This window comes from Zootoca vivipara, chromosome 2 (genome assembly GCF_965207765.1).
Source record: "Zootoca vivipara chromosome 2, rZooViv2.hap1.1, whole genome shotgun sequence".
Lineage (NCBI taxonomy): Eukaryota > Metazoa > Chordata > Lepidosauria > Squamata > Lacertidae > Zootoca > Zootoca vivipara.
In genome coordinates this window covers 11,493,981-11,521,482 of record NC_142584.1, presented here as the reverse complement: position 1 = coordinate 11,521,482, position 27,502 = coordinate 11,493,981, and the positions used below count along the sequence as shown (strand labels likewise).

The 27,502-nt window shown below is 44.2% G+C and overlaps 1 protein-coding gene across 21 annotated transcripts; it reads left to right on the top strand.

The window, feature by feature from the left end:
* The first annotated feature begins 2,471 nt into the window (after window positions 1–2,471).
* Window positions 2,472–27,207, top strand: PCBP2 (poly(rC) binding protein 2). Of its 21 annotated transcripts, none has more exons than XM_035100452.3 (15): window positions 2,472–2,737; window positions 5,035–5,172; window positions 5,630–5,653; window positions 5,745–5,777; window positions 6,316–6,432; window positions 8,598–8,729; window positions 10,397–10,525; window positions 11,541–11,615; window positions 13,389–13,475; window positions 14,306–14,347; window positions 15,499–15,571; window positions 15,937–15,975; window positions 17,022–17,074; window positions 18,941–19,110; window positions 26,823–27,207. In XM_035100452.3, the coding sequence occupies exons 2-15, from the start codon at window positions 5,104–5,106 to the stop codon at window positions 26,857–26,859; spliced, it is 1,080 nt and encodes a 359-aa protein (XP_034956343.1). In that variant the 5' UTR covers window positions 2,472–2,737; window positions 5,035–5,103; the 3' UTR covers window positions 26,860–27,207. The 21 variants fall into 21 exon arrangements, with proteins under 21 accessions (XP_034956343.1, XP_034956333.1, XP_060128037.1 ...); XM_035100442.3 differs by having other exon boundaries at window positions 17,019–17,074; XM_060272054.2 differs by lacking the exon at window positions 26,823–27,207 and adding an exon at window positions 22,127–24,232.
* The last annotated feature ends 295 nt before the right edge of the window (window positions 27,208–27,502 follow it).

Below are 27,502 nucleotides of genomic sequence, written 5' to 3'. Positions count from 1 at the left end.
TTTTTAATGGATAATTTTCATATCCTTGTCATAAAAACAGGTACAGCCTTTCTTTAGCAACAAGGGCACAGAGCAGAGCCAGGATTTACCTCTGTATCCTTGAATAGCTGAATGTTCCTGTGAGATTGAGAATAAATTAGCAAATTGAAATAGCACCGACATTGTGCGAGAGTGAGAGTTAACACCTGTTAAAATAAAGAGGGCTGTTCACACTCCGATCTCAGTTTTATGTCACTGTTAGTTTCCTTCATGGATTTCTACACATTCACCCCCGGGTTTGCACAACTAAGCAAACTGGGGACTTTCAAGGATGCAGTGTTCACACAGGGAAACGAATGTATACCAGCAAGAGTACAGATCACATGGATGTCTATTTTGCTGCAATTTCACACAAAGGTCTTCAGCACAATCAAACACAGAGGCTTTTTTCAGTCCCCCCCTCCAAAAAAAAGAAAGAACCACTGAGGTGCTTGCCACAAAAAGCACCTTAAAGACTAACAGACAGTAGCTTTTGTGGATCAGAGCCCACTTCCATCAGTACTTTGTTACTGAACCCTTTATTATGAGCCAAAGGGAGTGTTTGTTCCATTGTATGGACAAATTATCTTTTTCTTAGGGCTAATTCAGATTCTGTTTTGCCTCTTTGCAATGTCCCTTAGGGTTTTTTTATTTAAAAAAGAGTATTTTCTTCATCACTGAATAATCATTGCTGCCCTTCATAAATATGGGATTTGGGGACAGTGTTTCTGCGTCAAACTGATTCATATAAAACTGTAGCCAACTAACATTTACTTAGACTTGACCTATTGAAATTAGTGAATCTAAAATCGTCATGTCCATTAATTCCACTGGGTCTATTGTGAGTGTGATAATGCTGGATACAACCAAATATTCTTTAATTGCTTAGTTTTATTTTATTTTTTTACACTTGCCTGAGGTGATGTACTTACTGAATGGAAACACAACAAAATAATTATGTCGCTCTTCCTAAAACATTAAAATGCTATAAGAAGTGGGGGTGGGGAGCCATCTAAGATGCAGCAGCTTCAATTCTCTTCAAAATTTGCATGGAATAGTCAACTATGTTAGCTGGCCTTCCTGGGGCATCATGACTGAAAAAAATCCTTCAAAGTTTAAAGCTCTCTAGCTGTAATGATCTCAATTACCGGTCAAAGGGGCTGATGGCTAGAGATGGCTCAAGCCCATCCATATTTTTGTGTAAAATTGAATACAGTACCATCTGTGTACTAAACCAGCAGAACAAGGCTACAAGACCAGGTATTTTGGGAATGGCTGTCAAGTCTGTCATGAAGACCATGACTTGGATTATGTTTCCAAATGCCAGGATTCTGCCCAAACTCATTTGTCACTGAGTAATCCCATTCAAAGCACACTGTGGGGCTGTGGGTGGAATTCCAAGATGAGTTTTAGAGAACGTGGCTTCTCCTCCTAAAATGTGATGATTGGTAGCCAACTCTTGCAGCCTGCTCCCCAAAAGGCAGAGCTCTCTCCTCCTGGAGATTAGCCAGAGCCTAAGCATGTTTCAGGAGCACTGCAAGACCCATTTATTGAAGAGCTGCTTTTAAGGGCTGGCAGTGGTAGAGTTTTACTGTATCGTTTTATTCGGATGCTTCTTTATGTTGTTTAGATCACATTGCCAATCTCAAACCTTTTGAGTAAGCCAGGCTACATCTACACACACACAGTTCAGATACATCGCATGTGTAAAAGTCAGTGGTAAAACTTGTGTGCTTTGGCTAGAGACACCATCATGGTGATGGGTGTGGAATATATGTCACAAGGGGATGCGAGTCGGTGGGGTCCCAGGTTTCCCCCTCACAAAGGCGTCCCTAAGCACATGTCCTAACGGAAGCAAATGCACTGACGGGCGCCCTGGAGAACAGGGTCGGGGGCGAGGGACTCTTCAGCCCCCGCTCAGATTCCGTCCCAGCTCTTTTTGTCAGTTTACTTTGTCCTATAAAACTTAACAGGATCTACTCTGAGCCGCTTCTACTGCTTCCACCTCCTCCTGGTTCCCCTCTCTCAATTATGCTACAGTGCTGCAGGGATGTTGGGAACAGCCTTTGTATCTACATATGCACAAACACAGCGCGCGAGAGATGGCTGCCTCCTTTCTTTCTTCCTCTCTCCATCCCTTTCCTCCTCCTCTTCTCCATAGTTCCCTGCTAGAGCCACGCTGCTTTTGGAAGACTACGCAGCACGCGGCCTGCAGGGGGTACCTCGCCGCTCTTTCGCTGGGCGACGCTCTAGCCAACGCCCCCGGCTCGCTTCCAATGGCCCCCTCTCTATGGTCGGCATTGCAACGTCCGCTGGAGAAAAGACGCGCTGGCCGGAGCATCTCTGTCGTTCCAGCGCGGAAGAGGTCTGCACGGGGGAGGAGAGGGGAGGGCTCTTATCGTTTCCGGGTCAAGGCGGGGTTGAAATCGCCCCGCTCTCCAGCTCCCCCTCCCAGACCCGCCGAGGCCGCCGCCGCAAGAGCAGCTGCCGCAGCCCCTTCCCGCTGCCCTTGCCCTCCTCCCGCCGCCGCCATCCCGCCCGCCCGCCCCGGCTCTCTCCTCCTCCCCTCCCCCCGTCCCGCTCCCTCCGCCCGCCCCGGAGACCCGCGCACCACCCGCCCTCCCTCCTCCCGCTCCCCCCGTCCCGTCCCCTTCCCCTCCTCCGCCCCAGCGAGGGAGCGAACGAACGCGTGAGCGGCCGGGCCCAGCCACCCCGCCAGGTAAGGGCTTCCCACCGCCCCTCGGAAAGTACTCTTTTTTTTTTCCTCCCCCCTACTTCCGAATCCCCGGCCTCGAGTAGCTGCACTCTTCCGCCGACCCTGCGCCTCGAGCCGGGCCGGGTCGCTACGCGAGCCCGAGGATGCGCTTGCGGCCTACTGCGGCCGGGTCCCACCCGAGTGCGTGTGAAGCGCCTGGAGTCGGTGGGTGGGGGGAGGGGTGGCGCTGTTGCTGCCATTTGCGTATCGGGGAGGAGCGGGCCCCGCGTGGAACGCGGCCGCGGGGGGGGGGCGCAGTGGACTGGATGGCTGCGTGCGTGTGTATGTATGTAGTTGGGGGGGGGCGCTCTTGCTGCGTCACATCGAGCGGGATGTGGGCCCAGGCCTCTTGCGCGCGAGGGAGAGTGATGGCGGGGGGAGGAGGAGAGGGGCGGAGATTGCTCTTTGAGCGCGGGGGGGGGGAAGGAGAAGGAGGAGGTTGACGCTAACGCGGCCGGCTGTGAGTAAGAGAATGGAGGAGGCCTGGCTCGCGGGCCCAAGCGCAAGACCGGCGGCGGCCTTAGCAGCAGCAGCAGCGGGCGGGCAGATCTCATGCCGGAGCGGGTGGGAAGCGGAGGGGTGGGGAAGAGAAAACAGGACAGTTGCGTCGTGTTATTTAAAAACGCGTCCCGCCAGCTATACAGCGCCCCCTTCTTATTTTTCCCCGTTCTCTCCCTTCAATTCTTTTTAGGCAGCTCTTCTACACTGGCGGAAAGTCATTTTGAGAACTTTATAGCGCAGCTTTAATAATAATAATAAAGTATAAAAATTAAAATAGAGCCCTGTTTCTTTTAAACTGCCCGGTGGAATGAGATATTTTTTTTTTAAAGTAGTTTTAGTATGAGGATGTGGGATCTGTTTAATTTGCCCGTTCCCCTCACCCTCGAGTTTGAAATAGGTTTGATTCTAGGTGGTGCATTGCTCGTTAGAGTGGGCAGCTTTAGGGTGGGAGATTGTTTGAGACCTTGGGGAAGGTAAAATACTGTAAATAGGAACTTCACTGGTAACTTAAAGAAAAATTGTAACTTTAGGCTTCCGGTGGCTGGAGGATTGGCCTGTGTGGCTTCTTTATAAAACCAAAATCTGTTTAGGGTTGACAACCTTCCTTTCCATACATTTTAACTTTAAATCGATGGCATGGTTTAAGGTGTTATTGTAGGTTGTAATCCCAGTAAATAAATTTATTGAATATTGGATGTTAAATAGATTAGTTGAGATAAATAAGAATTCAGTGTTTACATTGTTAAAAGATAGGTACAGTACCAACTTGTGCAATGTTGCAGAAACAGCAAACTATTGGTGACTTTTAAGAGCTGTCTTTTATTTGGATTTTTGCTTTTTGATCTTAGACTAGTGTTAATATTATTTTCTTAACCTGATTCATAGTTTTCAGCTTTGTTTGCTGTTATTTTTTTTCTTCATATATATGAAAGAAAATGACTTTCATATATATGACTTTCACTTGCTTTGAAAATGACTTCATGTTCTCTAGTTAGTCAATTATCCCTAAGCCTACAGTACTTAAAAGGTGACTTCCTGTCACTGTTCAGTAGTATGGAAAAAACACTGCTCATGCTTAAAAGTTGTTACTTTACAGGGTTAAAGTTAAGTTTTGTGGCATGGGTTCTTGTTACTTATTGTTAACAAAAAGAACCATGAAGTTCAGCAGCAGGCATACATCTTGTCAGATATAGACAGATTTTTTAAAATAATAATACAGTAGTGCAGATGAAGCTGTGAAAGTGACTGGGAAGTGCTTCTGCTGAAGCTATTTGTAGTTTGCTGAGCAATGGAACTGGAAACTGAAAGTGACAATTGATCTCTATCGCCTCCTAGCAAAGGAAGGAGGAGGTCAAGTTGTTCAAGGGGATATGTCTGTTCTGTGCCATGAGTGTTCAGGGGATCGTCTTTAACCAGTAGTCTCCAATGGGCATTAACACATTTGGCTACTAAGTACTACCTGACCATTTTGTGAATAAATACATAGGAGGTGTAAACTTCGGCGCATCAACTGATTAGTGACAGTAAGCACATGCAAATCTGTGGCTTTGACAACTTGTCGGTGACAGTCAACTGGGCCTATTGCTCAGATTAAATCTTCTGCAAAATACTGTACATGTAATGCTGAGGCCTGTACAGTGTGGAGAAGAGAACAAATACAAATACAGGACATCAGTGTTCAGATGCTGCCAGAAAACAGTATTGATGAGTTAATTATTGTGTGGCGACAGTACATACAAGATAATCTTCTTATTTTATAGGTTGATTTTCCTTCCAGCGACCAAAGATTTGACCACTTTCAAGCCTGACTTAACTGAATACAGCTCAAGATGGACACTGGTGTTATCGAAGGAGGTTTAAATGTCACACTTACTATTCGCCTACTTATGCATGGGAAGGTACTTGCTTTTCTTCATCTTGGTTGCGTCAGACTGAAACTAGGTCACAGTAAATGCCTTGGAAAACCCAGTTGTCTGATCAAATTAAAACATCAGTTTGCTCTTGGCGTACCATGTTCTTTGTAGTAGAGCGCTCTGTTAACCCCAGTGGAGAATATAATATTGTAATAAGTTGGTTGGGTGTGTCTTGGAAAAACAACCAAGTTGCCTCCTTAAAATATAATTAATTAGAGATTTACAATATTTTGCTCAATCATATATAAAGCTGCCCTAAGCACCATCTAGTGGGGATGCTACATTCAACTTTTAAATGTCAAAGTTTGCACTGTTATGCAGATGAAGGCTTGTTTGTAGAGGGTGGGTATAAGCAGAATATGGTGTATACACTGAAGGGTGGGCTTATATTGGACTGTCAGAATGATTGAGAACTACATCTTTCTTATGTTTGCTGTTTCAGGAGGTTGGAAGCATCATTGGGAAGGTGAGTGGTCTAGTGTAATTATTATATTCTTTCCTTAATTCAGATTAGTGACACTAATAACCAGTTTCTCTTTTTTTCTGTGTGTTTGTAGAAAGGAGAATCTGTAAAGAAGATGCGTGAGGAGGTAGGTTCTTGGGGATAAGAGGAGTGAAAACAAATCAAGAGAAAGTTTCATATGGCAGTAAGGGGCTCCCCACCTGGTAGAAGTGGGGAGGCAATTTTCCTGAGGCAATACCAGTCAGTTTGAAAGATAAGATGTTATTCATGCCCAGTATCACCTTGGAACATATCAATTTATGACTTCCTAAAAAAACCAACCAGTCTTGATGGTAAGGAGTGGTAGCTATTTGTATCTCAACTTCTGAAAGCTGTGTTTGTCAGTATCTCTGCTAGGCACTTCTTTCTGATCTGCCTAATGCACTAAAACCTGCAGTCTTATGCTTTCCATGTTTATTTGGAGTAAGTCACAGTAAATTCATTGAGCCTTAATTCCAAAATTAAGTGTGCATAGAATGGCTGTCTTACTAGAAAGTCAAACGGGTGGGGGGAAGAGACAGAATTGGAAAGGGGAGTCTCCTTTGACCTGCCTTGTAGATGACCCTTGGGATCCCCTCTAACTCTAATGAGTCTATAACTCTGTTCCCCTCCCCCCCTTCTTTTAGAGTGGTGCTCGCATTAACATCTCAGAAGGGAACTGCCCAGAACGGATTATCACTCTTGCTGGACCCACTAATGCAATTTTCAAAGCATTTGCTATGATCATTGACAAACTGGAAGAGGTATGTGACACCCCCCCCTTTTTGATGGTCTGGCTGAGAGAAACACTTTACACTCCTCCTGAAGCAACACAGGAATAATGTGTGTTTCATCTGCTGATGTGTTGGAGGTGGTGATGTGGACCCATCGTTTCTGGCAGTATTGAATGTGGTTACCATCTTTACTACAAACACAATGAGAAATACAAATGGGCTTTATTTACTCATACACCACATTTTTGGGAACATGGAATTTCAATTACACACAGTGGACTCTAGGACTCCCTTGAGTAGAAAATTTTGGAGCACGGGGATTAATCTTGATATTCGGTAGTATAGCAATGGAATGGCTTTCTGATTAAAACAATTTGATCATTGCTCAAGAATATAGAGAACTGCATATCTAAAAGCATTTCTCCATGTTCTGCAAACTAGTTCACTTTTTATGTTGCTCAGTTGCAAGTTTACTGCCAAATTCGGACTGGTACAATGTTCCAAATTGCAATTGGTTTTCAGTTGCCATTCAAATTAGCTTGGTGAAGTCATCATTTTACTTAGGATCTTATATTCTTTGCAAAGTTCATTTGCCCTGCTGTTTCATTAGAACACTATAGTTTGAAGCATAAGATTGACTTTCTGGCAAGCTAAAATAGTAAGTCTAGCAAGATGCGAAGGTTCTTCTCTAGTGATACCTCTTAAAGCAAAATGCCTATTCACTTAACTGCAGCTGTATGATTTGTGGTAAGCTGTGCCTCTTTAAACTTTTGAAATTCAGTGCCTGAGCATTAGCAGAATGTCAGTAACCCGAGAACACTTTTTGCTCCCCTACCGCCCCCACAAGGTTTGAGCTTCTGTCCTTGACTTGTGAAAGGTGGTGTCTTATTGCTCCTGGCATGGAGATTTGCAGCTATTGAGTTTAGATGCTTAGGCTGTGCTGTTTGTAAGGCTTACATCATAGCCAATGTATGAAAGATACTGAATATAAGCTCTGGCACTAACAGAAGGTTTTTGTTTCTTGGGTGCCAGGCCTTCATGAATGATGTGCAGGCTTGGCTCTACTGAACCAGTTTAGAGTTGACATCTGGCTGCAGCGATTCCCCCCCCCACTATCTTACAGTGTAGATCAGGCATCCCCAAACTTCGGCCCTCCAGATGTTTTGGACTACAATTCCCATCTTCCCCGACCACTGGTCCTGTTGGCTAGGGATCATGGGAGTTGTAGGCCAAAACATCTGGAGGGCCACAGTGTGGGGATGCCTGGTGTAGATGGACAGCTTCTGCGATGCAGAGATTATCTACTCTGTATTTTTGCTGGATAGGAACTTACTTCTAGATGCCTGCTATATTCTTGTTTCATGCTGTAAGAGAAATCTCTGGAAAAGTACATGGAGGAGTTAATTAGCTAGCCCAAGGGCACCATAAAGTATATCTCCTTATTAAGAATATAACTAAGCTTAAGAAAATTGTACATGTTCCAGTTCATGCTCCCAAGGTGGCTTAGTAACAATTAATGACCATGCTTTTTGCATTCTACTCATACTCCATCAAGGAGTTTATGGTGCAGGAGAATTGAGTCATCAGGATATTGTGGAAGAACAAGGTGAATTAAGCAGCTTAGCCATATTTTAAAAATTGTATCAATACAGCTTCTGGCTGTGACTATATGAGAACAGTTTCCTAAGCAGAAGCTGTTGTGAACCGGAGATTTCCAGTGTTTTGGGGCCTGTGGGCACACTTACAAACCGGATAAACTCTTGTGGGCACACTTGCAAACCGGATAAACTCTTGTGGGCACTGTATACACATCACAACCAAGCACACATTGTGACCTATTCTATAGGCTACAACAGAATACTTCTTTCAAGCCTAATTTTAATGGGGGGAGGGGACCTAGTGAGCAGCAGGGAAGGCTCCTGTTGGCATGTGCATTTACAGGCAGTATGTTGTGAACCCTGCTATAAACATAAGTGCTGCATAGATAACAAATTGATGGACTATACTGATGGAACAAATATTTAGACTCTTTGGTCCTCTATGAGTGTATGCATTGCCGGAACCTCACATTTTTTTGTATCTTGAGCATCTTCATTTTTTTGAAATTTTGATTACTGAAAAACTGAAAAGAATGGCTAATCTTAACCTCCCATTTGAAATTTTGATAGCTGAAGTTTGTTAACTTGTGTTTTCAGGACATCAGCAGCTCAATGACCAACAGCACGGCTTCTAGCAGGCCCCCCGTCACTCTGAGACTTGTGGTACCTGCCAGCCAATGTGGCTCTCTCATTGGGAAAGGAGGCTGCAAGATCAAGGAGATAAGAGAGGTGTGTACTTAGACTTGTGAAGTTCGCATGTGTTGCAAAATGCTACTCAGTCCCCTTCACCATGACCCCGCCCTGTGCCAAATGTATTGAGGTTGAATGCCACACATAGACTCTGCGTCATCCTGCTTAATACAGCTGCTTATATTTAGTGCTCATGAAACTGAGACGAAGAGCGGCTGGAGGCAAGTGCAGTGGAGTCAGGTGCTTTTTGTAAGTTTGTTTTCCCCTTTTGGTCTCCCGTCCTTTATCTCCAGGGTCAATTCATTGCCAGACCTTTAAAGAAGTTGAGTTCTATGCAAGGATGGCATCTGGGATTTGTATTGACCACATTGCCTAACTAATCAATCTCTTTCCATCCCCCTTTCCAAATTAAATCTTTTGGTGCTATGAATGCGAACACATTGGAGTGTTAATACCTCAGCTACTGTATCAGCATAAAATAACTATTAATATTCACTTTTGGGGGCCCATTTAGAGCCTTTCCTCCATGTATCTTGGTTGTGTAGTATTTCTCTCAATTTGAGTCTTGGGAGAGACCCCAGTTCCATTTGATTGAAAACCCTCATTTTAAAAACAAATGGGTGCATGGGTTGAAACATTTCAGAACAATAAATATGTCTACATGGCATATTAAGTGGTATAGGCCAGGTTAAAACTTTACGTAGCTGAATCCCCCAAAATACAAAAGTTACTCTCCAAAGCATTGGAGCAGGCTGCATTTTCAGCCCATCCACGAGTGTTTAGGGTGGATTATAATGAATTTTGATTTTTATTGCCCGTTTCTGTCTTGTGCAGCACTTTAAAAATGAGCTAGCCTAGAAATAGAGATTTCCTATTTGCTATCCATTTGCAGTTGGTTTCAATTGTCTTGACTACGTACTCTGGGCAGAATGCCATGTTGGCAAGCACTCGTACTTAATGTCAGCTGCAGGCCTACAGATACCAATTGCCAGTTCAGCATTGTGGCAATAGGTGAACTATTGTCTCCTAAAGTTTGGCCCTGGTCTCACAAACCTACACTAACCTTGTATCGATTATGGATATTGCTTCCTCTGTTCCCATCCTCCTCCGCTTAAGAGGAAAGAAGAAAGTTGCTTTTAGTTGGCTTTCCATCATGAAGCCTCTTCCATTACTGTAGTTCATTTCCTGCCTCAACCAAGGGTGCATGCCTCTCTCTTCTGGATAATTCCCCCCCCAGGCTTTATTTTCAGATTCGTTCCATGCTTATATTTTCCTTTATCTAAAGCTCCTAACTACTACTACTATCTTTTCCCCACCTTTGTGGACTAGAAAGTAAGTACGTAGTGATAGGACTTGTGGGATTCTGTCCCTGTGGCTGTCATACAGGATTGAATGATAAGTCCAGTCTTCAGTAGCAATGGTGCCTGCAAAACCTTGTCTTCACCTCCTAGTTTATTTATGCAGCTTTGAGAGCAATAAATTTGTCCTCGTGAAAGCTGACTTCAGAGGCTTGTTAAGAAAACTGGATAGTATGCTGCAACAGATCTTGTGATTTCTGTAATGCACTAACTTCTCATGACTAGTTCTAAATCACTTTGGAGAAGATGCTAAGTTATTGCTACTTGTATATCTAATAAATCAGCTGTCCTTCTGTGAGGCCACTAAACATGAGGCTGAAAACCTGACTTGGTATTTTTAATCTTAAGAGCACGGGGGCACAGGTCCAGGTGGCTGGAGACATGTTGCCCAACTCAACTGAGAGAGCGATCACCATTGCTGGGATTCCACAGTCCATCATTGAGTGCGTCAAACAGATCTGTGTGGTCATGCTGGAGGTGAGTAATGGTGGAGGGACCTGATTTATTTAAGGTACTAGATTAAAATGAGTAAATGTGCACACAATGCACAAATGAATGAGAGAGGCTACAGAGGGATTGTTGCTAAAAGCTTTTGAGACAAGCAAAAGGAGCATTGTCACTGGATTGTGGCCAGCTGCTTTCTAGATTTGGAACAGTTGCTACAGAATTCTTATACTGGCAGCTGCCTCTCCATAGTGGTGGTGTAGTTTTGGTTTTAAGTGATATGAAGGTCACTGGATATTTTCAAAGAAACCATTGGTTCTTAGTGGGTTCATGTCCACAGTGATTCCTGGAAGAGAACCATGAGAGCCAAGTCAGTATAAAATCAGTTTAGGCTGCATGAAAGCAACACCTGCAGTAAAACTGAAGGTGCACTTGGAGGTATTAATCCTTATTCTAATATGAGCAGCTTTCAAAAAGCAAAGGATTGGTGAAACATGAACTCAGATTGGTGATTACTTGATGTAACAAATAATTGCAGTCTGATTCAACCCGAGGCCCTGCAAAGTGGTCTTGTGCATGTCCCTCCTTTTGTTGTAGTGGCTTGATCTGCTCACTTGCCCATAACACCTTGACAAAGCCTGCCTTTTATGTCTAGAACCACAGATGTGAGAAAATTGTGAAGAAATCTAAATCAGTGCTTTGTGTCTCGGATTTTGATGACACTACTGCAGGCATCCCCAAATTGCGGCCCTCCAGATGTTTTGGCCTACAACTCCCATGATCCCTAGCTAACAGGACTAGTGGTCGGGGAAGATGGGAATTGTAGACCAAAACATCTGGAGGGCCGAAGTTTGGGGATGCCTGCACTACTGCCTCCACAACAGTGCTAATCAAATGAGGAATTGTAGAAGACTGAAGTGGGTAGCTCATTAGTTCAGACAGCTAATAAACTGACCCATATAGCTTTGTGACAGATGCTAAAACAGTGTCTTGTAACCAGAATCTCTATAATTAACCTTGTTTTTACTCTTCCTTTTTTATAATTTAGTCTCCCCCAAAGGGTGTCACCATCCCCTACCGACCCAAGCCATCCAGTTCTCCTGTCATCTTTGCAGGCGGTCAGGTAAGGACATTCCTCTTGTTGGGCATGGGTTGGGGGTAATAATATAGTAGCCTACCAAGCTTCAACACTGCCAGCACACATCAAATCACTCTGCATGCTTTTATCACCTGTGCTGCCCATCTGGCCAGCATAGTGCTACCTCTGCTGCTTTGGTTTTGTTCTTTGGAGGCTGCTTTCAAATGTTCAACGGGCTCTGAGGTCCTTTGGGAATTGTAGTCAGCAGTGTGGGTTGGGGGAGTTAGCTGGAATTTGAGACCACAAGTAAGCCCACATTTTTTCCTGGCCTTCAATTTAAGACATTGTTCAAATTTAGTGGCTGATTGCAGTAGGCTTTGAATTATTCTGAACAGTTGTTCTAAAGCAGCAGGGGCTGAATAACGAGGAGGACAGGTGTTGGGAGAACTGGAACCCAGAGGATTGGGAATGTGAGGTGGAGATATGGCTGATAATCCTATGATACTGAATCCAAAATCCAGAACATTCTGGAATTACTTCCTTTTCCTAGATAATGACTTAAGGATGATTTAAATGTTAACTACAGTTTGGGGAGGACACATTAAAGAGAAGCCAAATAATACTGTATTTGACTCGCTTCCCAATGCTTACTACGTAATTGCTTCCAGTACACAGAAAGGTTGGGTACAGATGTGTTAAATTTTTTGGTAAAACAGAGCATTGCTGTGGCCATTGCAGGATGGGACTTCAGTCTCTCAGCTTGCTGGAATCCTGTTACCGTTACCATGGATTTCATTGAAACATGTTTGCTTGAGTGGGCTGTGCGAGTTCAGATAGATCATACAAGGCATTTTAAAGTTGTAGCTGGACTTGCAGATACTTGCAACTGTTTTAGGCAGATAGATCTCATGTGAGGTTGAGGCATGAGGGTTTGAGAAGCTAAAGCCTCTCAGAACTTCATGCCCAGAAAAGACTTCTGCATAAGTATGTGGAGTGGAGTTGGAACACTCTGGGGACTTTTTCATTGGACTGCTTTTGAGCACAGTGCCTCAATGCCCACCTGTATTTTTTTTTATTTTTTTAAAAGAAGGCTATACCAACAGTGCAGAAGCTTCAAAGTGAGTTTGGTGGGGTGAACTAAGCAAATATTTGCAAGCCTGTCTAAGAGCCTTTTTGGCTAATGGGTGGGGTATAAATGCTGTAAATGCTGGCTGTGAAAGTGAGAAATGGCAGAGCAGGGTGTTAATGGATAGTTTTAGTCAGTAATAGAAATTTAGAGGCAGCACCTGGACAGGTCTGGCTGTGGTTCACCCAGTGCTTATACATTCACATGCCACTTATATCGGGCTATCGGGCTGATACCTCTTGCTGGGGGAAAGGTGCTGTCGTGCTCTTGTTCTTGCCTCAATCCCTTCCCTTTTCTTTCCTGCCCCATTCATATTACCTACCCTCCCAGAGGCTCTTGACAGCTTGCTAGGCAGTTAATTGGCAGTGGAAAGGCACATGGGAGGTTACTGAAGATACAGTGGCAGAACCTCACTTGCATCCTGAGGTTGGTATTGTGGCAGGTTAGTCCTGTTATGCCTTTAGAGAGCAAGACTCCTTTTGCCTGCGCAGGCCCCCCTGCCCCTGAAGGTGCCGGCAGTTGGGAAATCTCGCATTGTCTGGTGCTACTGATGTGACATGAGTTGGAGTAAGCCAGCGTCTGTCTTTAGTACAGGTTAGCCCTTGATCAGAGTAAGTTTTATATGACTTTGGTGTTGGCGAAAGGTTTTGGATTGACAGCCCTGGAGACTGAAGTCCTCTATTTATCCACAGGACAGGTACAGCAGCGGCAGTGCAAGCTACCCCCACACCGCCCCATCAATGTGCCTCAACTCTGACCTGGAGGGACCACCTCAAGAGGTGAGAGGGGAGTTCAGTCTCCATGGCCCATTCAATCCTTGGCCTCTTTGAGACTGCCAACAAGGGTGGCAAGACTGGTGGTGGCGGCTTGTGCTGTGAACTCCTGTTCATTGGGAACTGGATTAAGGCCACCAAACACTACCTGGCAGGCCAGTAGTCAGCCCTGCAGGTGGTAGCTGCTTCGTCAGTTCCAACCTGGGCTGCACTCCCCCCCCCCCCCGCCCCTGGCCTGCAGGTGAGAGACTTGTGCCCTCAAAGCCTCACTTAGTGTTAAGCAAGTCCCCATGCAGTGACAGTGAGTGCCTTGCTGGGTCACTTCAGTAGGGTAATCCCCAGAACCATCATGTTTGGCTGCTGCTCTCTCCCTATTCTTCCAGATGCATTTCTGCCACCCAGCACCTGACTGTAGATTGTCCACTGCAGGTTCCTAGGCGTGTGGATATTGATGGGGTTACTTAGTGGGGTGGGGATGAACACCCAGCTGGTTCCTCTTAGCTTTAAAAGCAGTTGGAGGCATAGGAGGTCTGGTTTGGAGTATGCCTAGGGCAGGAGGGCTTGTAGCACTGTCCAATCCTCCACTACACAACAAATCTTCACCAACAACCAGCTGCTAATACTATAATCCTTTTTGTGGTGGGGACCAGTTTCCCTTCTCACACTACGCACACTAGCAAATTCAAGCAGCCCCCTTAAGAGAACTGCCTGCCTTCAGGCTCCCCACCAACAATTCTCCCCCCTCAGCTCTCTGGCTTCCTGGCTAGTTGAAATCTGTCTGTCACTGGGTGGCTGTCCAATGGTTTTTAATAGGACTGTTTTCCTCCTTTTTGTAGGCCTATACCATTCAAGGACAGTATGCCATTCCACAGCCAGATGTAAGTTTTGTTTACACTTCTTGTCTTGAAATCACCCCACTTCTCCCTTCAAAATTTCTCCATGCTTTCTCAACAAGCAGCTTTAGAAGTCTGTTTTGATTTGAAGCCGAAATCTGACCAAAAACGATCCTCAAATTTTGTTCAGCACTTCTTTGTGTAGCCAATCTTAATCTGTCCTTTTTCTGCCGGCCTGTGACACACTTGCACAGCAAAGCTTGGTACACTTTCCCAAGCTTCAGTTCCCCTCTTCCCTCCCAATTTGATGCAAAGCCCCCCAAACAAACAAAACAAAACTCCATGGTATACTGTCATTGTGGTTCGTGGTACAGGGCATAGGGCATCTTGGTGTAGTGCACTTCACCGTGGTGGTGGAGGAGAGGCTGGCCTCAGACTTCTGCTTTGCTTTTGTCTCCAAACATGATACTCTGCATCATGTATAGTCACTGTGCAGGTGTGGCTAGGAGGTGGTGGGGCTTTTGCTTGGGGTGCCTTTCTTTGGCACGCTTTCTTCTAATAAAGCCATTAGCTATCTTTGCTTGATGGAAAAGGATGTTTTTTCCTTCTTTACCAAAACCTTCTGGTATTTGAGCTAGATGCAGCACTTGCAGCTTCTCATTGAAAGATACATAGGAATTTGATCTCTGCTCATAGCATGTTTAGAACAGGCAAGGGTGGGGCTGGGGTATGTAGATGTAGGGGAGAGAGCTAGAAAACTGCACTGTTTAATACTGGGGAGAGCATCTGACTCCATTCTGGTCACTCCTCATGATACACCTCTACCCTCCAAATGCTTGACAGAGTCTTGCATGGTGTAGTCCCAAGCACCACTGCAAACCAGCCTCTGTGTTACTTTGCCTGTTCGTGCTTGTCTCCTAGTGTTCGTCACAATTCACTGCAGATGCCTTCTGTTGAGCCAGGGGACTCTTGAGATGGGTGTTGGCCTCACGCCCCCATGGTGCTTTCCTTCTGTCTGCACCCATCTCTGCTCAGGGAAGCGCTTGCACCTTAACCCAGTTTTCCCTCTCCCAAACTCCTGCCCCAAGGGGCAGCACCTCATGCTCAGCTTGCAGTGTCTGTTTTCCTTTAAATTGTATGCTAAGCAAGTAAGCCTCCAAATTTCCTAACATCAGTCTTTCTCTCTTCCTTTCTAGCTGACCAAGCTGCACCAGTTGGCAATGCAACAGTCACACTTTCCAATGTCTCATGGCAACACTGGATTCAGTGGTATGAAAACTCCTCCTTTCTTGTACAAGCTACCAGTCCAAGAGTCTTTCTTCACTTGGCCTTTAGTGCAGATGCTTGGCTTAAGCGCCATTATTTTTCTTACATATATATAAAACCACAGGTAACCATCTTGGGGTGAGGGTGGATTTCACTGCCCTGAAACGAGATCAGATTGCTATTAGGTAGAGTCTTCATGTTGCTTTCTTTCCCTCACCCTTTCAACAGCTTTGCCAGTTACCTCTTGCCTTCCAGCTGCTGCGATCCTGACACTAGTGCCAAATTGTGTAATAGTTTGTCTTGTGGCTGAAAGCCTGATAGGGCTTCAGCTAGGACCACCACACTTACTGTCCCTTGTATCTTGACAGGCGTTGAATCCAGCTCTCCAGATGTGAAAGGCTATTGGGGTAATGACTGAAAAAAAAAACTGTAGTTAACTCTATTGTGTGTTAATACTGGTGGGAGATTCTTTCCCAGGCAGCAAATTCTGCTAACCCATATAGTACAAAGGAACTGCAAAGTAGTGTTAGGTGCAAAGGCCAGGCTTATTAAACCTCCCTTCTCTTGCAAAGAAATCTAGCTGGAACCTGTTGGAGAGCAGGGCATAATACAATCAATGAAGTGTCTTATTTCTCATTTAGTAACCAATTTGCTTGTGAAGGTGGTAGGTCAACCACAAGTGTTTCTATAAACAGCTACACTGGGCCAATAAAACTAAAGGTTGGACCATGCTTTTTGTGGAATTACTCTTTCTCCATTTTGGTCAATGCAAAAGTATTCCTCCAATTCTTGCGATGTTTTTGAGGCAAGAAGAACATTGACATACAATAAGGCACAAATGGGAAGGTGAAAATGCATGTTTGTTTGGGGGCGGTCTGTCTTTGCTACAGCTTTGTAGGACTCTGTAAAAAGGTCATCCTGGTTCATTTGTTCTTTCTGTATTTGAACAGTCACTACTTCACCCCCATCCTGGCAAAATAAAAACCATTCTGTTGGTCCTTGCCTTAGAGCCAGTGGGTGGAGTTTATCATTGTGCTGTGGCATATATCACAGCAGGGCAATCATTGCAACTTTTAAGACAGAATGATCTCCCCTCTCCCCATGCATTGCTCTGGGAGTTATTCCCACCCCTCTGGCCAATTTCAGGGAATACTGAGGTATCCAGATGAGGGGGGAGAAGCCCCATTGCTCAAGGGGAATCCCTCGTGCATGGCTTGTGCTGATGGGGCTCGTTAGGTGAAACCTTCCAATTGATTTTAACCCTGGTGCTTAGGAAGAGGGGCTTGGATTTAACATCTTGCATCTCGCTCTTCTCCTGTTTGAGAACCTCTTCAGGTTAGCAGTTTTTCTTGCCGCAAATGCTAGCCTGACCGGTCTGGCCTCTGTTCATTGCCCACCCCCCCTCACAGTGCCTTGCATTAAAGTGGTCTCGATCTCTTTTGTGTCTCAGCAGGTTTGGATGCATCAGCTCAAACTACTTCTCATGAACTCACCATTCCAAATGATGTAAGTATTTTTCAGAGATGCAGAATTCTAGGAAAATGTGGCTTGCAGGTGGGACAGAGCTGCAACTTTCAGATGGGCCTGGGCTGCGGCGTTGCTTCCAAGAGTCCTGCAGCAGGGAGTTACAGCACTGTTCCTGTCCTACGCTCTGGAGAGCTGCCCTCCACGTGGAGGGACAGAGCAGAGTTCACAACACGGCTACAGATGGCAAGGAAAAGGCAATTGGACTGTAATACCATAATGGGGACACCCAGGCTACTGCCTCTTCTGTTTTGAAGGAAGCTCTTGGGTTAAGATTCCTGACTGTAACCTGAAATGAGAGAGAACTTTTGTACTTTCTCATTGCAGTCCTTCATAAGCACCTGCAACCTAGAACTTGGAAATGGGTTTGCGTACATGATCCTGTTTAAGGGTGTTGAAGAAGGAAATGGAGACAAGAGCTGGGCACAGATACTTCAGGGGCCAGAAGGGGAGAGGTAGTAGTAGCTGTGTTGAGTACTAAAGTACTGAGCTGTCTCCAGACACTGCAGGCATTCTTTTACCCTATAAGAATCGAAACAGGTGCAGGGATGCAGTAAGTGCAGCCCTTCACAAGGCACCATGTGGATTTTTGTGTGGTGAAATCCTGAGCATACAAATACATTGAAAACTGGGTGCAACCAAATCTGTAGCTGGCAGCAGTGCATGAGTCTCTTCATGCTCTTGGGGGTGCATTGCAGATGAGAACAATTGAGACAATACAATAGTCTGTTAGATTTTTGCAGCCAGTTTTATGGGGTGACTTCAGGCCACCACAGAGCTATCAACTGCTGAAGCTGGCCAGTCTGTTTGGCTAACCCAAGGCTTCTGAAGTAGCCCAACAAAGGCTAGAGTGCCTATTTGGACCTTGGTGCATTTGTGCTCTGCTCTGCAGTTTTACTTTATGGGTGGTTTATACCACCAAGCTTTGTTTACAAACAAGGTTTTAGGTTCTGTTCTCTGTGGGTAATACTGTTATGGCAGTCTGTAGAGCAGAAGGTAGTCTGGTAGTGCAGTGACTGCTGGGAGTCTTGTGAAGCATGTAAGATTTCGCTTTCTCTAAAAAGACTTCCATTTTAACAAAAGTGCATTTTATATATTTATTTGCAAGCCACCCTATACCCATAGATCACAACATAAAATTACAATATAAAAAACACAAAATACACAATAAGAACAAAACAAATCAATAATCCTTCCTCCCACAAGGGGAGTGTTTTCACCTGGGGCCCAAATGTGTATAATGTGTTTAATGTCTATAATGAAGGCACCAGCCAAACCTCTCTGGGGAAGCATTCCACAAACGGTGCCACTACAGAAAAGGCCCATTCTTTTGTTGCCACCCTCCGGAACTCTCTTGGAGGAGGCACACGAACAAGGGCCTTGAGGAGGATGTCTGGGTCCGAGTAGGTTCATATGGAGGGAGATATGTACTTGGAATTAAGACTTTAAAGAGATCCTGAGTATAGATTTGCCTTCTAAAATTTAGGTATTTGTTCTGTAATGTGTTGGAAATCTTGAGGTTCACAGAGAGCAAGCATAGTGTCTGCAATATGAGATAATATATAAAGAGTTGTCTGATTAGTGCATCAGTACAAATGACTCTTGCAAAGATAGGCACACAGATACTATATTTGTTGGTAAATAACCTGAAGTATCATTCTTGAGTTAACAAATGTTTACCTGATAGTGAAAACACAGAGGTAGGCGTATGCTAATCAAATAATGAGTTGGAATTTAACTAGCTTCCCAGAGGTAAGGCCTGTACTTGACCTGAAAAGAGAATAGCAGGACAAAATGATTACCTTGGAATCCTAAGCTCCATTTTGACCATTAACTTTTGTTTCTCAGCTGATTGGATGCATCATTGGGCGTCAAGGCGCCAAGATCAATGAGATTCGCCAGATGTCTGGGGCGCAGATCAAAATTGCCAATCCAGTGGAAGGATCTACTGACAGGCAGGTTACCATAACTGGATCTGCAGCCAGCATTAGCCTGGCTCAATATCTAATTAATGTCAGGTAAGTCTATTCAAATGGCATGCTGCTTGGTAATGCATGTATGAGTTGGCAGAACTGGGGAATGTGAAAGATTACTAAAATCGGGGCAACATTTTGAAAAAGGCTGTTTCTCTGAGCTGAAATAGAACAAAAACACCTTTCTTCTTCCCACTTCCCTGGTGCAAAAGGTCTCCATTGACCTTCTAGTAGGTGGTATGGAGGAAGGAGAATAGAAAGAAATGGGATATGCAACACTCATTCCCTGGCAGAGCTTAGGCTTTTTACTAGAATATTTCTGGTTTGTGACAGAGCCAACCAACATTGCTTCTTGAAAGTCCTGTGTCTACATCAAGGTAGACTAAACTGGAGTCTTGCTGCTAAGCTGAGCCTGTACAAAAATAAGATGCTTAACTGTTCCTTAAAAAAACACACAAACAGCTGGTGCCTTTTTTGAGATCTGGGAGCTATGCAGCCCAGTTTACTGTAGCTAATAGAGGAAAGGGAAGAATTGGGGCTGCCCCAGGGGTGTAGCTTTCTGCACTGCAAAGGCTGCAGCAGCTCCCTTTCTCCCTGAGTACTCTTGCTAGCAGCAAAACCCTCAGCTGTGGGCTGCAGCAGTCCTCTGCAGCAAACAGTGGGTCTCCTTGGGCCCTGTCCTTAAAAAGCCTACTTGGCAAGAGGCCCTCTGCAGCTTTTGAGCAGATCAGATGATCTCACAAGGCAAAAGTGAAAGCATCAGCTTAATGGAGAGCATTGGCTTCAATAATTAAAAACCCAGGCATGAGCAGCTGGCATTTCATGTCCTAGATTTCTTCCCTCTCTTTCCAGTGTAGCTAAAGTGTTCATTGCAGAATGACAGGTTAATGATTAGAATCTATGGGTTAGCTTCTGGCTCCAACGTAAGTGCCTTTCTTCTGTAATGTAGCAAAAGTTAGGCTTGCCTGTGAGCTTTCAGCTCTCTAAACTCCCCACTAATGAGTTAATACATTGCAGGGGGCTGGATTAGATGACCCCTTGGGCACCTTCTAACTCTGCAATTCAATGATTGGCTAATAGCAAAACACATCATCTGTACAAGTAGGTGTTCTCCCTAATAGGTATCTGCTATGATTTTTAAAGCAACACTGCTACATTTTCCTTGATCCTTTGCCCTGAGGAAGTTGAGAACACCTCAATTTTCAAATAAGTGGCCATTTGGAATGCTCAGGAAACAGTTGATTTCTGGTTAATTCCCCAGCTGTACTAGTCAGAAACTAGGAAGTTTCTGCCACCAAATTTGAAGTTCTGTGCAGCATTCAGTGACTTCCTGCTTACAAATAGCCAGTTTCTGCAGTTGGAATTCCTTCTTGACGGTGCACAGACACAGTATTTTTGCATTGTGGTGGCAAGCAGCAACCAATTAGCTATACCTTTGATATATTATGGCCTGCAAGAAAGGAGGCTGCTATGTGAGCTGCTAGATGACACTTGGAAAAAGTTATTTGTAAGAGAGATGGCTAATAGGTACTTCTCCATTCTGAACTCCTTAAGGGCTTAGGGTATTTTTATAGTGTCTAAAAGCCTAAATGCTGTACACAAAACAGGTAAAAAGAATTTGTTTGCAAAGTTACAGTATAAAATATTGAGGGGCAGGGAACTGCTATATAAACAGTCATGCTTAAAGTTTCACATTCTGTCATGCTTACCAACTGTCCTTCAAATCCTATCTGCTTGATGTGAACTGCTAAATGTATTTTGCAAGAATCCCAGGTAGTCAAGGCTGGTTTAAGCTATGAGGACCAGTCATTTTAAACACCCGGTTCTGGAGCATATAGGACTCAAGATGAGGATAGACGTGTGGGTCATTTTGATGATATTGATGATACTGCTTCTTGTGTTCAGCTCTTACTGGGCTGCATGTTACTAGTGTAACATTGGTTAAAATTCATTCAGTTCAGAAACTCATTTAAGAACAGCGGTTGGTCATAACCGTTGCAAACTATCTCAGTATTCCGGGCATTCCAAGAATTCTTTTGCCAAATTTCAATGGAGCTCCTCAAGTGCTCTGTTGAAGCTTAATCCCATGAACAAATGAAATTGTGGAAGATTGCTCCTGCAACATGTGATATTGCTATTCAAATAAAATACATGGCTCTTTTCTTTCGAAGCAGCCTACATTTCCGCTTGCTGTAGTTCAGTATGCAGGGAAACCTAACTGAGAACCACAATGTTGTATCTGAAAAAAGAGATGTGCCTCCCATTCTGCAAGCTCTTCGTTATTCTAAGACAAATAAGGCCATCCCTTGGGTGTTTGGCTTGTTTTATTCATTTTTTGAACCATTTTTAAAAACAAAAATTATCCTCTGGCTAGATGAGGAATAGCCTCCCCTGCTGTTTATTGACTGTAAGGATGTAGAAAACTGGATTGTGTTAAAACCTCTGACATGCACATGTTCATTAAGACTTCCCTGCTAATTAAGGCAACCTTGGAGTGGAACACAATGCAGTGTTAGAATTGGTTTGCTACCTAAATGCATGTTTTGAATACTGGCAGGAACTACAGCCTGCCTGCATTAAATCTGAAGGGACAGCTGCATGGGCAAGGGAGGGAGGGAGAGTGGTGTGTTGCAAGATATTGTCAGGAACAGATAGGATTTCAGCTGCCTTGACTACATTAGGTTTAGTGGCAGTTCTCTGCAGCTTCAACAAAATGTGTGTTGTAGTTCAGTATTGAAGCAACCAAGTTTCTGCTTCTGGAATTGAGGAAATCAAAACCTGGAACTATTCATAATGGGATTGGGATTGGAACTGTTGTGTAGGCTGGGATTTTTGTTTTGGGTGGGAGGGGGAGTTATTAGTGCACCATGGTACACCTAAGAGAATGTTGAGATTCCCTTGCAGTCAGCATTCTCTCCCATCCCACCTTTCTTCTGACTATGCTGTTTTGAAAGCTTCCCAGATTAGTTTCATGCTATTTAAGCTGTTTGTGTCCTGTGCTTTTTGTGTGGTGTTCCCACCCACCCACCCGTATTTTTGTTCCTTTTTTCCTCTGTTACAGTTTAGAAAGCGCTAAACCCTCCTCCCAGGCAGCCTCCGTCACGATCCCCGACCACCTCAGCATCAACCTCTCTCAACCCTCCACCCCTTCTTCTTCTTCCTCCTCCACCACCACCCCCTCGCTTGCGACAGCGGGGGTCTCCGACGCACCCTCCAGCCTCCCCAACCCTCTTCCGACCGCCCCCTGTGTCTCCAGTCTGCTTGGCATGAAACCCGTCCCTCTCCTGGCTCTAAATGTTGTGTCTGCTGCTAAGGGTGCCTCCACCACCTCAGCTGTGCCATGTGTTACTAACAAACTGAAAACGGAAAAACAGAGATTCTCTCCTTACTGAGTGTCTGCTTGTGGCCTTAGAGGAACAGCAGATTGCTTTTCAGCAATGGGGATCCCATAGAGGAGACTTGGAAGAGCTTTTTTTTAAAACTTCAAAAGAAAAGTGAGCTTTGTGATTCCTTTAGGATGGAGTTTCTTTTTGCTGGCAACCTCCGCTAGGTCAAAGACAATTGAGCAAGTGTATTAATCAGTTTGAGTCCAGTAGTGATCTTGATTATGTAGCTTGTAGCTGTTGCTTTAGTAGTTTTGTTTGCATTGTTACATGGAATAAGGTGGGTGGGGAGGGAGCTGGGTGGGCAGGGAATGCTAGGGTCCGTTAACGAAATAACTCACTTGCAATTCCTTGGTTTAAGCTGTGCAAAGAGGCTACTTTGGCCAAACTTGTCTCAATGTCTGTCCTTGTAATAAAGCTGTCACGGTGAGAACATGCACAGATGTGCTTGAATTGGGACCGAACTCTGACCACAAGCCGGTTGAATCTGACAATGCACCCCCAGGCTAAACTTTTTTTTTTTGAAAATTATCTGCACTACTGCACTGCACTAACACCATTTTAAGTATATAAACTTTTCTATGGAGGCTCGTGATACCTAACACACAATTGTGAGGGTGTGAGCTGTAATGGTGCTGGGGGCAGGTTCAGACCTGAATATTATCCCTGCTCCTTTACAAACTGCCACTTGCCAGTGTACACAACTCACCTGCTCAGTAGAAAAAGTAAGAAAAAATTCTTTGTGTGCACACCCTTCCCATGTAAAAAACCTGCAGCAGACCTTTAAAAAGCTTGGGTGATTCTGATACCCATCTTTCTCCACACCCAAGACTTTTCTTAGCCACTTAAGAGAGTGAGAGAACCTGGAGTGACATATTCGCTGTAATGAACAGCTGTGACAATGCTGCGGGTGCTGCTTTCCTTTATGACATCTTCTAAAATAGCACTTGAAATCTGTTCAGCTTTCTGATATTTAGTCCTTAGAGGTGGATAGTTCAGACACCTAGAGATGTGGTTTTAGTAGCACCTATCTCCTGATGGCAATACAGGCCCCTGACGTCTCCCAACATCTGAATGGATGTTCCTTCCCTGGTGCATGTATTCTGTATTGAGAGGTGATAATCTGTAGAGGCTAGGAAGTTGGCTTCACTTGTTCTGGTCTTTCAACTTGGGCTTTTGAGGCCAGCAGCTGCCTATTTCCTCCACTAAAGGCTATTTAAAAGCCGTGTGGGAAAACTGGGCAGACAAAACATAATGCAGCGGGATGACATGCTCTTGTGTTCAGCATAGTACATGTTCATTCTTTCTGTCTGCACCTAAATTCACTTGATCTTTAGCCTGGGGTTGTCACATGAACATTACACACTTCCTTTTTTTTAGCACTCTTAGACCTTCCAAAAACATAATAATTCAGGCAACATTGAATAATAAACGGTGACAGCTGGAACTGCTAAGAATCTTGTGTTATCCTTTGTATTAAAAGAAAGTTACTAGAACAAGTTTGAAATGATGACTGATGGCTTGATTCTGGGGCTGCACTAGTTAACTCTTTGCATCCAGGGAGCTGGGAGGGCCTGGCCTTATCCTATCATAGGGGACGGGGAGGCCATTAACTGGCTGACTTAATGCAGTTCTGTCAAACCCTTTTCCCTTGAGTAGCAGAAGTCTTTTTTTAGTACTTTGTTTCTGCAGTTTGACTTTCACAATTGTAACTTTTTTTTAAAAAAAACTGTTCTGTTCTGTAGTGTAACCACATAAAGTAAAAATTGTCCACTCTTAACCAAGTTTTTGGGCTGGCCGTCTTGTTTTATAGTGTTCTGTAGAGGCTGATTTAATGGGCTTTAATTTGTTCTCGACTAGCAAGTCTGGTTATGTGTTGTCCAAAAGCTATTGGTTCATGCAGCACTACCACTAGCCAATGGTGTTGATGATATGGAGCTCCAGCTGGCATCCATGTGGGCCTGTAATAGCCTTTAATTTCTATTAGCTCTATGTTGAGATAGGCAAAAAGTGTTCCACTGTCAAATTTTATTATACCAGAGGTACACTAAGCAAATATTGAACTGAACTGGTTTGCCCAGTAATACTATGAATGGTATGTCCACTCTTGACATCTTTTAGAATCTTGCCCTTGCCTCCCATAAATTTTCACTCCCATGTGCAAGTGGTTGCTGGGGGATAATGCAGAGCAGATCTGCTTCCAAGGTTTGGGGCCCTTTCAGAGAAATGCAAATAAGTTTATCTCCAGCAGAGACTCATTCACGGAGCCTCTGAAACATGCTGTTCTCTGTGTCAACCTGATTACTTTTGTAGCCTCATCCATGGGTTCATGACTTGTCCATTTCTTGGCAGCAGAAATCTTCTGTTATAACGTGATTTGCTAGTATCTTGCTTCAAGAAACGTCAAGTAAACACTATTTGCAGACACAATGTTGGGCTTTATGTGTTCGCTTTCTAGTGCTCCCAGTAAAATTGTCATTCTAAAAGAACCTTACGTAAATTTCTCATGGTTTGGCAGAATTTATGCCCTTTCCCCAAGATACCCCTTCACAGTGAGACCCAACAGCAAAGGTTTGGTTACCTTATCTAGTTGAGAGATGTTGACCGTAGGCCTTCACAGCACACATGCTTCTCTGCCCTGAAATGGGCATAATTGGCATTGAGGAAAGAGATTGTTTTCTTTCAACTCCACTTCAAAAAATCCTTCCCCCTGTTCTTTACAGGCAAGGGGGCAGAGAATCTATTTAACTGGTCATGCTGCTAAAAGCCAGACAATACAAATGCACAAATGCTGGTTCATGGGGAATAGAGTACCACATCTTTTAATTTGAGGAAATTGCCTTTGCTCATGGATATCTGCAGTTTTTGCAAAACTACACTTTGAGGGTATGTGTGGGGTGGTGAGATGGGGCATCCTGCAGTCTCCCTTTCCAGTTCTAGAAGAACAGCGTACAAGCCAAACTGCAGCACAACAAACTGCACGAACTTTCCCATCATAAGCTATTCTTATTGCACCCTTGAATGGTTCTACCCTGCCCATTGAACTGTCAGTTTCAGCTCTTTGGGGCTTCTTGGTAGTCCTTCACATTCTAAAAGAAGCATAAGAATATTTAAATGATCCGGCCACATGGGCAGGGTCTGATCATGAAGGTCTTTCACAGCGATTGTGGCACAATTCTTTGGGAAAGACCTGCACAATTTGGCCTTCACCCCTGGGGTTGGGTCATCTTAAATATTCTCCCAGCAGTGGAGGAGCTGCTTGTGGATGCACACACCTTGCAGAGCTAGGAGAACCTATAGAAAGGGCAGCTAGTTTGCCTTGGAACATAAAAGGTAAGTTTCATATAGCTTGGCTCCACCTCTTGGATAAGATCTCAAGTTCTTAGATACTTGAATTGGTTGAATTGTAGTTGGGCCTTGAATGTTAATTGAATGTTGGTTTCTGTAGGCCCTTGTGGGGTCAGCTTGCAACGGTCCAAATGTGGGAAGGGGTGCTAGTGGGAGTCCTCCTTTAAAGAACCTTGTGTATTGGGGATTTGTGCAGTCCCCTCCCCCCCACCCATCCTCCCATCAGCAATGGACAAAAATGTGCCTTTGTGTGTGTTAATGCTGGAGTAGCAAATTGATTGCTGAAGCAAATGTAGGTCCTCTTAAACACTGCTTACAAAGGTACGTGAGCAGTGAACTCACCTGATCAGTTTGACGTGGCTTAGAATATGTTAAAACTTCATAGGCTGAATAAAGTAGCAGCCTGGCTTTGGGCTTTAACCATCAGGCAACTGTAAAAGTTGTCTAATTTATAAATCGAACCCTTTCCGGCTTGCCTTTTTAATTAATGATCTGACTCCGGTTAACCTTTCCTGCTAACCATGGAACTTAATTGCCCAACCATTGCATACATACTGGTGACTTCCTTCAGGAACAAGACATTCAGACATGCACGGCAAACTGAGCCACAGCTTGGATGCTAGCAGCAACAGAGGCCACTATGTTGTGCCTACTGCTAACAAAGCTCAATGAGTGAAAGGAGTTCTGGTGACTGCCTGGCCCAGCCGAAAAGCAACATTCAGGAGCCACTAAACATTTAGGACCATGTAAAATTTACTGCAGCCGCACACTTTGAGGATAATATATTCCTTCTGGGCATCTTAAATGACAAAGGGGCCTTCCAGGCCACTTCTGATCCACAGCTGCCTTCTATATTGCCTGGCATGGTGTGGGCTGCGGGGCATCAGTCTGTGAGTGATGGGGGAACCAAAGGGCTTTTGTTCTGACTTGATTATATCATACATTTGGGGTTTAAAATATTTGGGTAGGATTTTGTCTTAACAGATTTTTTTTAAAAAAGGCCTTTAACCTTTGTTCTCGTTGTAGGCTTTCTTCGGAGACTGGTGGAATGGGAAGCAGCTAGGACAATGCAACCGCCTCACTCATTAACCGTTTCTGCTGTTCATCCCCATGATCCATCTGTGTAGTTTCTGAGCAGTCAGCGATTCCAGGTTTTAACTAGTTTGTAAATTTTCAGTTCTACATGCTTTACCCACCCACTCATGATTTTTTTTTAATTGCAGCATTTTAATTCCTTTTCTCTGTTCAGCTGTTAAAATGCTGATTCATATTTTAGTTTATAAGCTTCTCCCCCTTTCTTGGCTCATGAAGTTTTTCTGTTATGTCATGAGATGTAAGAGTGGAATTAATACATTTCAGTTTAGTTCTGTAATGTCAGAAATTTTTCAAAAAAATAAAAAGATGGACTGGAGCTTTTTTCCTTGTGAATAGAAAATATTGTGGTGCTCTTGAGTCTTTATATTTGGCCTTTATTAACCGCCTGCGACTCCGTAAAGCTTCAATAAGCTTCTTTGCTTGGAAATGCTTAAAAAGGTTCCTGTATGGGTTTGAGAGGTGACTGCTCCTAGCTTTCTAGTATTATCTATAAACCCCTAGAGAAGTGGGTTAAAAGCCGCCTTCTCACACTGGAGGGAGGAGTAAGTAAAATATGCAAAACAGATGTTAGCCCGCTCCTCTAATGCACGGGACGCTAAACTTCTATGAAA

Excerpts from the sequence above, each read along its gene's own strand:
- PCBP2 (XM_035100581.3), top strand. The coding sequence starts at position 5,104 with ATGGACACTGGTGTTATCGAAGGAGGTTTAAATGTCACACTTACTATT. Across the intron at positions 8,730-10,396 it reads AGATCAAGGAGATAAGAGAG|AGCACGGGGGCACAGGTCCA; the intron begins GTGTGTACTTAG and ends TTTAATCTTAAG. Across the intron at positions 17,075-18,940 it reads AACTCACCATTCCAAATGAT|CTGATTGGATGCATCATTGG; the intron begins GTAAGTATTTTT and ends TTTGTTTCTCAG.